Source organism: Crinia signifera, chromosome 6 (assembly GCF_055691185.1).
Source record: "Crinia signifera chromosome 6, ASM5569118v1, whole genome shotgun sequence".
NCBI classification, from domain to species: Eukaryota; Metazoa; Chordata; class Amphibia; order Anura; family Myobatrachidae; genus Crinia; species Crinia signifera.
The window spans coordinates 126,396,914-126,410,031 of record NC_139222.1 but is presented as its reverse complement, the minus strand read 5'-3'; the positions used below and the strand labels follow the sequence as shown (position 1 = coordinate 126,410,031).

Below are 13,118 nucleotides of genomic sequence, written 5' to 3'. Positions count from 1 at the left end.
CCATTAAAAATAATAGTTTAAGTGGCACCTTTACAGGTGCCTCAGGGACAGGGGCGTGCCGCAGCACCTGCAGTCAGCCCATAGCGCTTTGGCTGCCTGTCATGTCCCAGCAACTGCAGAAGAAGCACCTGGCACCACTGCATAGCTCGTCCACCAGCTCACCTGCCGGCTCTCACTTCTGTTCGGCTGCCTGTACACTGCAGCAGCCAGGGACAACTTGACTGTTTCACTTGATACGTGGACAAGTGCAGTGAGGAGTTCGTCAGGCAGCCTGACCACACACCGCCGCAGCCTGCCCGGAAGCCAATCCCTCCAGTGTTTCCACCTCACTCAGAGAGGTGCGGTGCAGGTGCCGGCCTTGCTGAATAGAATAGATTTCCCCACTCTGTTCAGCAGCAGGATGATCGGCACCTCACCCCAGTCCCCTGCTTGCCGGTCCCCGGGGTACAGACGAAGCACTGCTTCTCCAAACTGCCATCAGCAGCCTGCCAATGAGGAGTCCTTGCTGATGGCCTGATGCGGGACCATAGGCTACCAACTTGCCCATCTAAGTGCCAGATTGACACAAATATATGAAGAGAGGGGGGGGGGGTACTCTGAACGGCGGCGGCGGGTGGTGGTGGCTGTAACAGTGCCTCTCTGTACACAGCCACCACCGCAAGTCACTGGACAGTTGGGATCCTGCTTGGCAATGGATAATCTTTCTCACATGGGGGACCACTACCTCCGAATCCCTAAGGGTTTTCTTTGCACTCACCCCCTGTCAGAGTACTGGCGGCCAGGGTTCGGTTGTCAGTTTAGGCTTGGGCCACACATAGCATTTTATCATGATGCAGTTGAACAGGAACTGTTTGGCAGGATAAGCCTTTTAGCATGAAAAAGGTATGGGGGTCCCCCGTATTTTTAGAATCAGCACAGGCCTTTTGCAGCTGTCCCTGGTTCCCAAAACCCAGGACAAAAAATGAGGGGTCCCAGCTCTACTGGCCACCCAAGGCCTGGGCTGAACCCGGGGATATACCCGCATCCCTGGGTGGAGGGTGCGGGTTTGATAGCTTGTGTATTAAGTAATATTGTCCTTTACAGTGTGACTATGGTTCCCAGCAAGCCTACCCCACAAGCTGGTATTTGGAGAACCACAAGTACCACATGTACCAGTATGTGGGCCATTAAGGACCAACTGGTACCTTTAGACCAGTGGTGTCAAACTCACGGCCCTGCACCTGTTTTGGAACTACACATCCCAGCATGCCCTGCCACAGTTTTAGCAATCCATTATATACAATCTGTGGCAGGGCATGCTGGGATGTGTAGTTCCACAACAGCTGGAGGGCCATGAGTTTGACACCACTGCTTTAGACCCTCTGCACAGGTAATATTAAAATAACCACACATCTTTTTTTATTATTTTATTTATCTACGGCTTCACCTGGGGGTGATGGCTACTAAGCTATTTTGCATAGCCACTGCCTCCCCAGGGCTTTGCCTCTTCAAGAGATCTTCACAGCTCCTCTTCCGCCATGGAACTGCTTGCCCCAATGTCTCGCGCTGGCTAATATAGCCATATCAAGGGGGAGGGCCAATGATGCTGCAAGCAGCGATTGGCTCGGTGCAGCCATTTAAAAAATTTTTTTAAAGTTGCCGCTGTCTCAGTCACCAATGGGGGACTGAACCCCAACCACCACAGCAGCTGCTGATGGGCAACATATTACACTGCCATTAACGGGTGACCGCACCGCCACCAATGGGGACCAGAGCCAGAGCTTAGCTGCAGGAAAAAATGCCACCAGCAAGCAGGGAGAGGACTAAAACACCCCTGCAGCAGCAGCAGCAGGGCGGCTGCCATAGTGTTGGCACGATCAGATTTCAAGCTGAATATAGTCCGGCACAGCTGCACAGCTAAATGGGACCTGTGGCTGCACTATGTGTGGCCCCAGCCATAGTGACCGTTGGATCCTGACTGTCGTCCACCATACCACACACGAGTTTGCAATGGTGTCTCTTGAGAGTGGGTAGTATACAATCAAGTGTTATTGTGCAGAATAGGTCTTCAAGGCACACTAGTAGAAACCCAGGGAGGTTTTATACTACGCATCTGGTAAACAAGATCCAAAGAGTACAAACTCTTATTTCTATTTGTTGTCGGATCAGAGCTATTTACTGAAGTGATTGTCTAGCTTTATACTTACAGAAAGTATTGATGTTGGGTGGAAATGACCATTCTACAGCGGACATACTGCATATACTCTATCTGGGTGGATGTTATATCTGACTTTACACTTTTTCAATAAAAAAAAAATATAAAAAATATATTTTTTATTATATAAATAAAACCTTTTTCTGAACTCTGCTTTTTTAGTTCTGCTGATTAATTTCTTGTTTTGGTACTTGTTTCCTAGCACGGCGCCCAAGATTTCCATCTTATGGCATCTTATGCCATTGCATGCCATATAGCCGCATACGATGCGATACGATTTTTAATTGTATAAGCACCCTAATGGGTGCTTACAATGTTAAATGCACCCCATGCCACCCCCACTATCAACGCGAACCCGAAGCGTGCAAATGAGGGGCGGCGGCACGCGTCCTCCGACCTTTTCATACCCCTACTATTCATGTCGGTGTGGAGTTGATTCTAGATAGTGTGGCGAGCACAGCGAGCCCCGCGAGGGGACGCGTATTACTTTACATGTATTCTGCGTCCGCTCGCCACGCTTCAGGCTCGGTGGCTCGCTGCATTGTAAGGACCCATCAGGGTGGTTGTACAATAAAAAATCGTATACCATCGCATTGTATGGCATACGATGCCATACAATTTTTTATTGTACAACATCGCATCGCATACCATATTTAGTCTTATGTTGTACGATGCGATGGGCGCCGTGCTAGGAAACAAGTACCCTTGTTTTTTCTCCTATTGTTTTATACGATTGCGTTTCATAAAGGCATTGCCATTTTTATACAGACTTAAGGTTTTTTTTTCTACATAAACTACATCATATGTAAAGGTTTACATTATTAATATAACTGATAGTTCTCTTCCTGTATACGGATACTGTAATTTATTAACTTCATTTTTCAGCTTACTCAATTTTGATACCTTCCTATCTCACATACCAAACAATTCACTTAGCAGAAAAAAAAAATTCATATTAGCATAAATGTATGTTACAGCAGTCATTTGCAATTGTGTTTCAAGATCAAAGATGATAATTATTTTTTATTTTTTTATAAACCTACAGACAACTAGAACAAGGCATATCTATTTCCAGATATTTTTCAGTCCATCATCATGGCAGCCAACATAAAACTGCTATAAATCAGTCTATATTAATAAAGTGTAATTTTTTTAAACTAGCTAAATAACACCACTGAACAGTTGTATGTAGTTTGTATTCAGAACATGTCAATTAAAAAAAAAAAAAACACATCACATCCCAGTGTCAGTAGATTCCGTATTTTTATTAAGCTAATTAAAAGCTCTTGCTGACAACACAAAATGTAGGCAACTATTTACTGTGAGAAAATGGTTACTGTTTCTTTTACATGAAACCTTTTTCAGCAAGCAATATGTTCAAACTGTGACATTAGACGCCTCCTTACAACTTCCTGAGAGATACCACAAGTACCATAGCATGCAGAGCTGCTGCTGTGCAATGTGATGATTATTAAATAAAATATACGAGATCACTTTACTTTTACACACAGACACTGGGAAGCTACTGCACATGCATGGCTTTCCAGAAACTACATGTTTTGAGAACTGTTGCAGCCCATGAAGAGGGAACTTAACATCACACTCAGGCAGGCCTGTCTCAGTAAGGTAAATGGGCTAATGCCATCTGAAAATGGCATTAACCCACATATGCAACAACCACAAAGAATTTTGTTAATATCATCCCCATACTGTATATGTGGTGACAGCTGCTGCACGAGCTGACAGGAAGCAGAAAATAGGTCACGTTTCTTTCTGTATGGTTACATTCCAGAGACACTTCATTGCAGTTTTAGCATATTTTATTGGCATAATTTACTACTATATAAGCCCTTTTGTCACAGACATTTTGAAGACCAGTTAGGCCATTTCTAATCCAACTTCTAATCACAGCGTATATGGATTTAAAAGACCAATGCATATAATCAGTGGTGGTTTTTACCTATGGGCTGCAGGGCTGCAGCCCCTCCAGGTAAAAATGCCACTGTCTATGCCTAAGTGAAGCCAGTCGCAGTCTGTGAGACTGCTCTGGCTTCACTGTGACTGGCAGAGACTTCATATTGGAAGTCTGACCTGCCAGTCACCCAAGGCAGTCCCATTGGGAGGTGTTCCCTCCCTCTGGAATGCCTCTCTATGCACAACTGTGGGGCAGCCTCAAAAAGGAGTTCTGTGCATGCACAGTACCGCATACGATACTGCGCATGCGCCGGACCCGAGACCATGAATATGCCTCCGGGGGCTGCTGCAAAAGCAGCCCATACAGGCTGGGGCCAGCACATGCGCAGTATGGGACCAGGACATGCACTGGTTGGGACCAGGACATGCAGCGGTGGCAGCAGCGGGGACCACAAGCACAGCAGCGGCGGCAGCAGGGGGCACATTGTGGCAGCCCCCCCTTGCTGCATATGATTAATATGTGATGAATAGACATCATTTAACAGTCATACAAACACAGTATATTCAGTTTTTCCCATTGTGGAATCTAACGTTCTTCAAGATCAACACCTCTGGTCAAATCAGTACATATAGGAATGGACCGTTTCCATTGTGAAAATCTGCAAATTTGTTTCTTTGAACAAAAACACTTTAAAACACTTTCTAGTTTTATTATTTTACCCAACACCAGCACTGCACACAGTATGATTTGAGATAGGCTATTTCTGTGTACTTCCCTCCGAAAAACTGTTAATTGCTGCTTTGCTATGCAAATTAAACCCAAACCACACAACGTTCTTATCATGGAACACGTCGGCACCAATCAAGGAAGCAAAACACAACCCTCAAATGAAGACTGTAACACATGTGTACATAATGCACCCCATACACTTATGTGATCGGATGCGATGACCCATCGCATTCAATCGCATCTTATGATGCCCAAGTGCTTTTTTTTCGAGAACCTGATGTCACATGCCACCTGCGATGCCACATCAGGTCCTGGAAGAGGGCTGGCGGTGGTGTAGCTGACCTTGCGGCAGGAGGGCTGGCATGCAACAATAGTAAGTGGCAGGCAGCAGAATTTGAAAAAAAAAAAAACATTTCAAAAGACTGGGCGGCCCCCTGATTGGCTGAGAGCTCTCTCAGTCAAAACAGCCCCCCCAGTCTTTTGAAATGTTTTTTTTTTCCAAGTTCTGCCACCCACCGCTGACTACTGCCGCACACCAGCCTTCCTGTCACCCGCTTTCCCGCATGTGGTTAAAAACCACATAAATATTATGTGCAGCATATAACATCTATTAATGCAACATTCGACCGGCAGGCATGCCGGTCGAATGTCATGCGTTGGGTGACATTCGATTTGCATACAATCATGCGATTTAATGCACCCATGTGGTCGAAATCGACTGATTGTATGCAATGTCAGAGTATGTCTATTCATTTTAGGCACCATTTACACCGATCAGACCAACAGTGTTATTATTTATCTTTTATTTGTAAGTTATTAGGCATCCCATGGTGTATGCAGCACCACACAAGAACAACATAAAAACAAATAAAGTGCACAGAATTTAAAAATAAGTCTATTTTTGTTAACCAACTCCAGTCATCAACTGTTTTTAGTTGTCACACTCTAATAAAACTCCTATGTTTTGATCTATATACTGCTGTAGATCCATCAGTTGCAAATTACAGGTAAAAGGAAGCTTAGAACCTTTGGCCTCATACTTTATGCATTGTGTTTGTAAACAACTTACACATAAAGCGACCACAGTCATACCTATGACGGAGATCCCTGAAACCACGCAATAATTCCTCTCCAATTTCTCTTGATCGGAGGCTCACATTTTCGTTCTGAAGACATTCGCACAGGTAAGACTCTGCATCTGAAAGTCAAACACAATGTTCAGTCCGGAATGTACTTGCTATTCTAACAAATAAATATATTTGTCTTACAGTATATCCTTGTTTAGCAGGGATTGTTACGCCTACACGTTGGACTAATTGACATAAACTACAAGTATTATGGACAATGCAGATTATCAGCCTCACAGACATAAAAACTGAATCTTCAGTCACAGTGTGAAAGTGCAGCGTGATCAGTCACAAAGAGGCTTACATAGGAAACCAGCTCTTATACTGATATGATTAGAGTTATTTATGGTGATCCTATTAATCATGTTCTGGTAGTATATAAGAGCATGTGATGTGACAGGCTAGAGAAGGATCTCATTCATTACCACTTTGGACAGGTGGGCTCCTACTATTGCTACCACTGCTGCTGCGTGTCTGTCACCTATAACAAAATAAGGCAGACATCAGTAGCTCCCCAGAGGTGGAACAACAAGCCTCAGCATGACTAGTCTGCCGCCAGCACCTGCAGAGCGTCATGCTGCTTGATAAAACACCAGCAATGCCTTCAGCACATCATCACATCACTCTCCCACTATCACAACCAACACTGCTTATGACAGCGCAGCTCTCCCTCCCCGAACAGGTCGGATAGGGATGGAGCAAGTCACCTCTAAGAAGTACGATAGCGTCCAGCGGAATAGCCAAACTCTGCATCATTATGTCGCGATACGGAGCGCTAAACTGAGCCGCCGACCGGCCGCCGTGGTCCAGGGTCACGTGGTGGGAGGAGGGCGGGAAATCCCCTCTGTCAGTGTCAGAGACGCCGGGCGGTTGCAGCTGAGCACAGGATGTGTCATACAGGGCGACAGCTGCGGCAAAGAAAGCCGGGCGGTGTGAGGTATATTTTGGGGCTTGTTTAAGAAGATTTCGATTTAAGATTAATCACTAGTACGGCTAGCGTATGAAAAGTAGTAAATGAGCTGGCTACGTATCTAGACGAGATTTTTAATCAATATGCACGATAACGATATGCATATTGTCTAGGTCCTGACCACCTCAGCATGGGGTCACGACTCTATGTTGCTGACCATCAGGCAAATGTGTCTGTGGAGTGGAAACAAGGTATAACTCATTAAATAAACACCCACTGCTTCCCTCTTCCATACGTACCCTTATCACCCTTTTCCATCCCCCCAATTACCCGCTGCCTCACTGTCACAATAGTGCTCACTTCACTTCACTGACCACACATGTGGTGGCCACTCAGTACAGGTCGAGTATCCCGTATCCGAATATCCGTTATCCGAATTATTCCGAAATACGGACATTCCAGAAAGTGAAAAAAAATTTTTTTTTTTTTTTGCTAAAAACTCACTGGGGACATATGTAACAGCATCACTGGGGACATGATATGTAACTGGCACTATATATGTGCAAGACAATGATTGCTTGGCATTCAAATTCAGTGCTGAGATAGTACACACATTTTGTTTCACGTTTTGAAACCTTGTTTTTTGAACAATTAAAATATGTTTGTGTGTATTTTATGTGGTAATAAAATATATTTGTGTGTATATTATGTGTTTATACAGCATAAATGCAAGATACTTCAAAATACATCATTGAAATATTAAAATATTCCGAAATACGGAATAATCCGTTATCCAAAATTCTCCTGGTCCCGAGCATTTTGGATACGGGATACTCAACCTGTAGTAACTTTCTGGGGTCCTGTAATAATTTTTATTGTCTGATGTGGTCCCAGAGCAAAATTGTTTGAGCACCCCTGGTCTAGTGTGTATAAGCGCTATATCGTTAATGATGCGCACTCTTGCGGGTCATTATTGACCCATATCCAATGTCTGTGCATGCAGCAAAATTCTGACTATATAGGCAAGACAATATGTTTCAGCCATTGGCCCTTATTCTGATCGGTGCGGAAATTCCCGCATGCGGACGGACCGCCGATGTTGATCGTCTGCGCATGTGCAGAGGTCACTCTGCGCATGTGCAGGCGATTTCGCCGCACGGATTCTTTATACGCCGCACAGGGGGCGTAGAGGGGCGTGAGGGGCTACTTAGCCTCATTACCCTATGCATACGCCCCCCGTTTCATGGGCGTTCCCATGCAAACGCGGGGCGTATGCATGGTAATGAGGCCGTGACGCGTGTGTACGGGGCGGGCATCTGACATCGCCGGATGTCAGCTGCCCGCCTCTATACATGATTTCACACGGACAAGTGTCCGTGTGGTCTTGTGTTGCGGGACCTGGTGGAGCGTGCGGCCCTGCATTCGATGTTCGGCGACCATCGAATGCAGGGGCTGCTCCCACCATGGAGGAGGCGTATCCCCGTCCAATTTCATGCGGATCGCCACATATCCGCATACGGACGGCAGGTGGCGATCCGTATGGAAGGCGGGGATTCGCCTGCACGGTTGCGGCCGCATATTCTGATCGGGCCGCACCGATCAGAATAAGGGCCATTGTCAGGATGATGTCACTCTCAGTGTGTACGTGCTACATCATTTGCCCAGGAGTTCACGGGACAACACTAATGCTATTGTTCATGGGGCATATTGTAGTGTGTAGCCGATATCGTTAAGGATGTGCACAATGAGACCATTGTTAATGATCTTTTCGTGCATATTGTCTCTAGTGTGTATGCATTAGTTATCTCCAACCTCTTTTGGGGTGTGAGCTACTCGAAGTACACAAAATAAACCACCTGAAGAGCTACTAAAATAAAAAAATCTGCATAATAATTGAAAAATGCCCTCCCCACATTATGCCACACACTGTAATGCCCCTGACACATTATGCCACATACCGCAATGCCCTATATACAATATGCCATACACTGCACTGTCCAATATGTCGCATGCATACCTCCCAACACTGGAAGCAGAGGAGAAGGGACATCTGTGCGTGACGAAGGGGGCATGACCTACTATCATGCTACTCCTGCGAGGCCACATCCTCTATTCTTTCTGCTATGGGGGCATGGCCATCGCTGTGAGAGCTGCTGGCCATGCCCCCAGCCTCTTTGAATAGACGCTGTGCCAAATATACACATACCACCAGCAGTGCCAGTTACACAATGCCTCCAATACCCACAGTAATGCCATAAACACAATGCCCCCCAGCAGTGCCAGATAAACAATGCCTGCCTGATTGTGGTGCCATTCTAAATAAATACTCTGGCGGTACTGTGCTCGCGCCAAAAAACTGATGTAGCCACATGGGGTGCGGCAAATGAAAATGGGGGTGTGATACACATATGCCCCCCAATAGTGCATTGCCAGATATACATATGCCCCTAATAGTGCCAGATACACATATGCTTCCACGGTGCCAGGTATGCCCCCACAGTGCCAGAAACCGGTATGCCTCACCAGTGACAGTTTGGGGGGGGTGAATCCGGTGTCCCCCTGCAGTGCTGCCTGTGTGTCTGAGGGCAGGAGAGCACAGCACATCGCGGGTCTCTCCTTCCCCTCACTTCCATGTGACTGGACCATCTGTCAATCAAATCTCATTGGCATTAACAGTACCCTGTACACATTATGCTACACACAGTAATGCCCCTTATAATACATTATGCCACACACAGTAATGCCCTTTACACATTATTCCACACAGTATTAGTGCCTGGATCCTCCCCTTGCTTGTCCTCATGTTAGTGGCATGCTCCTCTAGTCCTAAGTGCCTCACTCTATACTTCGGCTCATGTGATGTTGTGCTGTCATGCATGCATCATGCAAAATAACAAAATATGTCATCACGCTATGCCCACAAATGTATGATGACACAATTTACATGCTAACATGTAAGCACAGCTGTGACTGCTTTAGCCATTGTCATGTATGTGGCTTTATGCTAATGCTAATAAAAGTGGTTCCTCTGGTGTACAAATGTTCGGCTGAATGTGCAAGGACACTTGTACATCATTAGACGCAACAATCTTGGGTACTCTTTACCTAGCACGGCGCCCATCGCGGGCATCGCGGCCATCAAATGCATTAAAAAACGGGTGCGACGCGATGCCCCATAGGGAACAATGTTAAAAGTGTGATTGGACGCGATTTTACTGTTCAATGCCTCAATGCCCGCGATTTTTCCATAGAAAACAATGTTAAATGGGCCACAGAGCCCTAATAGTCCCCCTGAAGTTTTAAATGGCCCCCACAAATGTTAACGCCACCCCACGATCAACGTGAACCCGAAGCGTGGCGAGTGCTGCGAGCCCGCGAGGGGCGGCGGTACGCGTCCTCCGACCTTTTCATACCCCCACTATCCACGTTGGCGTGGAGTTGCGAATAGAATAGTGTGGCGAGCCCGAAGCGTGGCGAGCGGACGCGGATACCTTCACAGGTAAACGCGTCCCTTTGCGGGCTTCACAGGTATCCGCATCCCCTCGCGGGGCTCGCTGCGCTCGCCACGCTTCGGGCTCGGTGGCTCACTGCGCTCGCCACACTATTCTATTCTCAACTCCACGCCGACGTGGATAGTGGGGGTATGAAAAGGTCGGAGGACGCGTACCGCCGCCCCTCGCGGGTTCGCTGCGCTCGCCACGCTTCGGGTTCACGTTGATCGTGGGGTGGCGTTAACAATTGTGGGGGCCATTTCAGACTTCAGGGGGACTATTAGGGCTCTGTGGCCCATTTAACATTGTTTCCTATGGAAAAATCGCGGGCATTGAGGCATTGAACAGTAAAATCGCGTCCAATCACACTTTTAACATTGATCCCTATGGGAAATCGCGGGCATCGCGTCGCACCCGTTTTTTTAGTGCATGCGATGGCCGCGATGCCCGCGATTTTTTACCCCCGATGGACATCGTGGGCGCCGTGCTAGGTAAAGAGTACCCAATCTTGTTTAGTATTTAGAGGTTTATCAGATGTTCCATTGAAACTTGCAGTAGCTTCATGATACATGCATAATCTCCCTAAGCATATAGGCTTCTATGTAAGTGATTATGCATCAGCCTACCACTTTTGCGACATGCCAGTGACACTCAGTGCATTTCCTTGTCACTGTCCAGGAACACAAAACATTTCTAATACATTTAAGAAACCATGCATCTCAGTCGCTATTGAGGCTATGTGCCTACACAACATGCATGTGCTGTGTGACATTTTACAACTACTTGGATACATTAAAAGTTGGAAAACATTGACCATTTGCATAAATATCACCTTTCCGTCAGATACAGGCCCCGTAGGTGCTGTGTAATACCATAGTAATTACTTTTAGACATGATACTATAAGAAAGCAATAGGGCACCACCATTTGGCTGTGTTAGGGTACTGGCCCCTGGACTGTGCCTGTAAGACAGCCTAACTTAAAAAGGCATTCATCTGAAAGTGTTTTCCTTTTAAATGGCATTGGCAGTTGCAGTAGGAAATCACAGCTGCCTATATCACAGGCACCAAACTTTACTTCCATTTCTCTGGTGCCAGAAGAGTATTACTGACTTGTATTTTGACAAGCAACCAGTGGCAGTTTTTACCTATGAGCTCCCAGGTAATATCTGTTACTCCCTTAAGCTGTGTACACACGGGGGCGATAGGGGCTGAAATCACTGGAAATATGGTTGCAGGCGTGCGATACACACGGGGGCGATAGGGGCTGAAATCACTGGAAATATGGTCTTGCTCCTGCGGCCAGCTGATTACCTCCTGGGGCACCGCCGGCAGAGGTTCCCTTTCATCAGCGACCATCTCTGCTAGCAATATATGGCTGAGCAATATATCTCCCCGGTGTGTACGGGGCTTTAGTGCCAGTGAGCCAGCTGCAGTCCATGATGCTCCTTGATACTGGTCTGGTACGGCTCCGCCAGCGAGAGAGACAAATGCAGACTCCAAAAGGTAGTCAGAACTGTGGAGAAGATCATGGGGATGGACAGGACCTCTACCTGTCCAGAGCAAAAAAGCGGCCAACGAAGATAGTCAAGAACCAACTACATCCTGGCCATGGCTTGTTTAACCTGCTGCCATCAGGCAGACGCTACAGGGCTATGCCCACTAGGTCCACCAGAAGCCTAAAAAGTTTCTTCCCTCGAGCGGTTCACCTGTTGACACATGAACACCTCATTGTCTAGTCGCGCCATAACCCTTTTCACATAATCTAACACGGCGTCCTCTCGGAATAAATTTCTGCATGACTGTACTTGTTCCCCCACCTGTTTATATTGTTAAATGTTTATACTGTATGCTGTTTACTTGTTACCCACCTGGCTTCTGCACAGCAAACCGAAATCAAATTCCTAGTATACGCAAGTATACCTGGCCAATAAAGCTGATTCTGATGAGACTGCACTGGCTTCACTGTGACTGGCATTGACTTCCTATGGGAGTCCTTCATGTCAGTCACAGACACACAAGGCAGTCCCATTGGAAGGTGTTCCCAACCTCCCAGACTGATAGTGTGGGTGGCCAAAAGCGAGAGCTCGCTTCCTGTAATAAGTCGGTGCAGCCCATAGAAGGCGGGGGTATGCACATACTCAGTTGCACAGCGGCATCTGCGCATGTGTGATCCCGGCACCTTCCAGATTCATTGCTCAGGTGCTGGGACCCGAACTGCACCCCACCACTGTCAATATCATGATCGTCAGGGAGTCGACTAGTGTGTTGGGGGTTTAACCCCTTTAGTGGTTTTTTTTTGGGGGGGGAGCGCTCCCCACTGGGCGAGTTTTTTATGGGGAGCGTTCCCTTTAAAAAAAACACCACTGCCTCCCTGGGTGCGGGCAGTGCCGCTGCGCTGTCAATCAGCGGCTGCCCACACCTGCGCCCCTGCACCCCGTCCCTGTCCCCGGCAGCCGGCGAGGGGACGCAGAATACATGTAAAGTAATATTTGGCCCCTCACGGGGCTCGCTGCACTCGCCACACTATCTAGATAGTGGGGGTATGAAAAGGTCGGAGGACGTGTACCGCCGCCCCTCGCCACGCTTCAGGTTGGCATTCATAGTGAGGTTGCATTTAGCATTGTAAGCACCCATTAGGTTGCTTATACAATAAAAAATCGTATAGGGGGCCAAAATCGCATCGCATGTGCCTATATGGCATGCGATGCGATACAATGCATAAGATGCCATACGACTGAAAATCGTGGGCGC

At 47.0% G+C, this 13,118-nt stretch overlaps 1 protein-coding gene and 1 long non-coding RNA gene across 3 annotated transcripts in view; one reads left to right on the top strand and one right to left on the bottom strand.

Annotated features, from left to right (window-relative positions):
- Positions 1 to 7,217, bottom strand: part of SKAP1 (src kinase associated phosphoprotein 1) — a 489,215-nt gene extending 481,998 nt beyond the window's left edge. Inside the window, exons 1-2 of one of the 2 annotated variants that reach the window (XM_083147061.1) lie at positions 7,175 to 7,217; positions 5,931 to 6,036 (exon numbers count right to left, since the gene is read on the bottom strand). In XM_083147061.1, the coding sequence (XP_083003187.1) occupies positions 5,931 to 6,036; positions 7,175 to 7,193 (125 nt within the window). In that variant the 5' untranslated portion in view covers positions 7,194 to 7,217. Of the gene's footprint in view, positions 1 to 5,930; positions 6,037 to 6,672; positions 6,880 to 7,174 lie in introns of those variants that run through there. The other variant, XM_083147060.1, reaches the window with a different exon arrangement.
- Positions 6,818 to 13,118, top strand: part of LOC146008124 (uncharacterized) — a 204,980-nt gene continuing 198,679 nt past the window's right edge. Inside the window, exon 1 of the long non-coding RNA XR_014444462.1 lies at positions 6,818 to 6,902. This is a non-coding gene — a long non-coding RNA (uncharacterized LOC146008124). The remainder of the gene's footprint in view (positions 6,903 to 13,118) is intronic.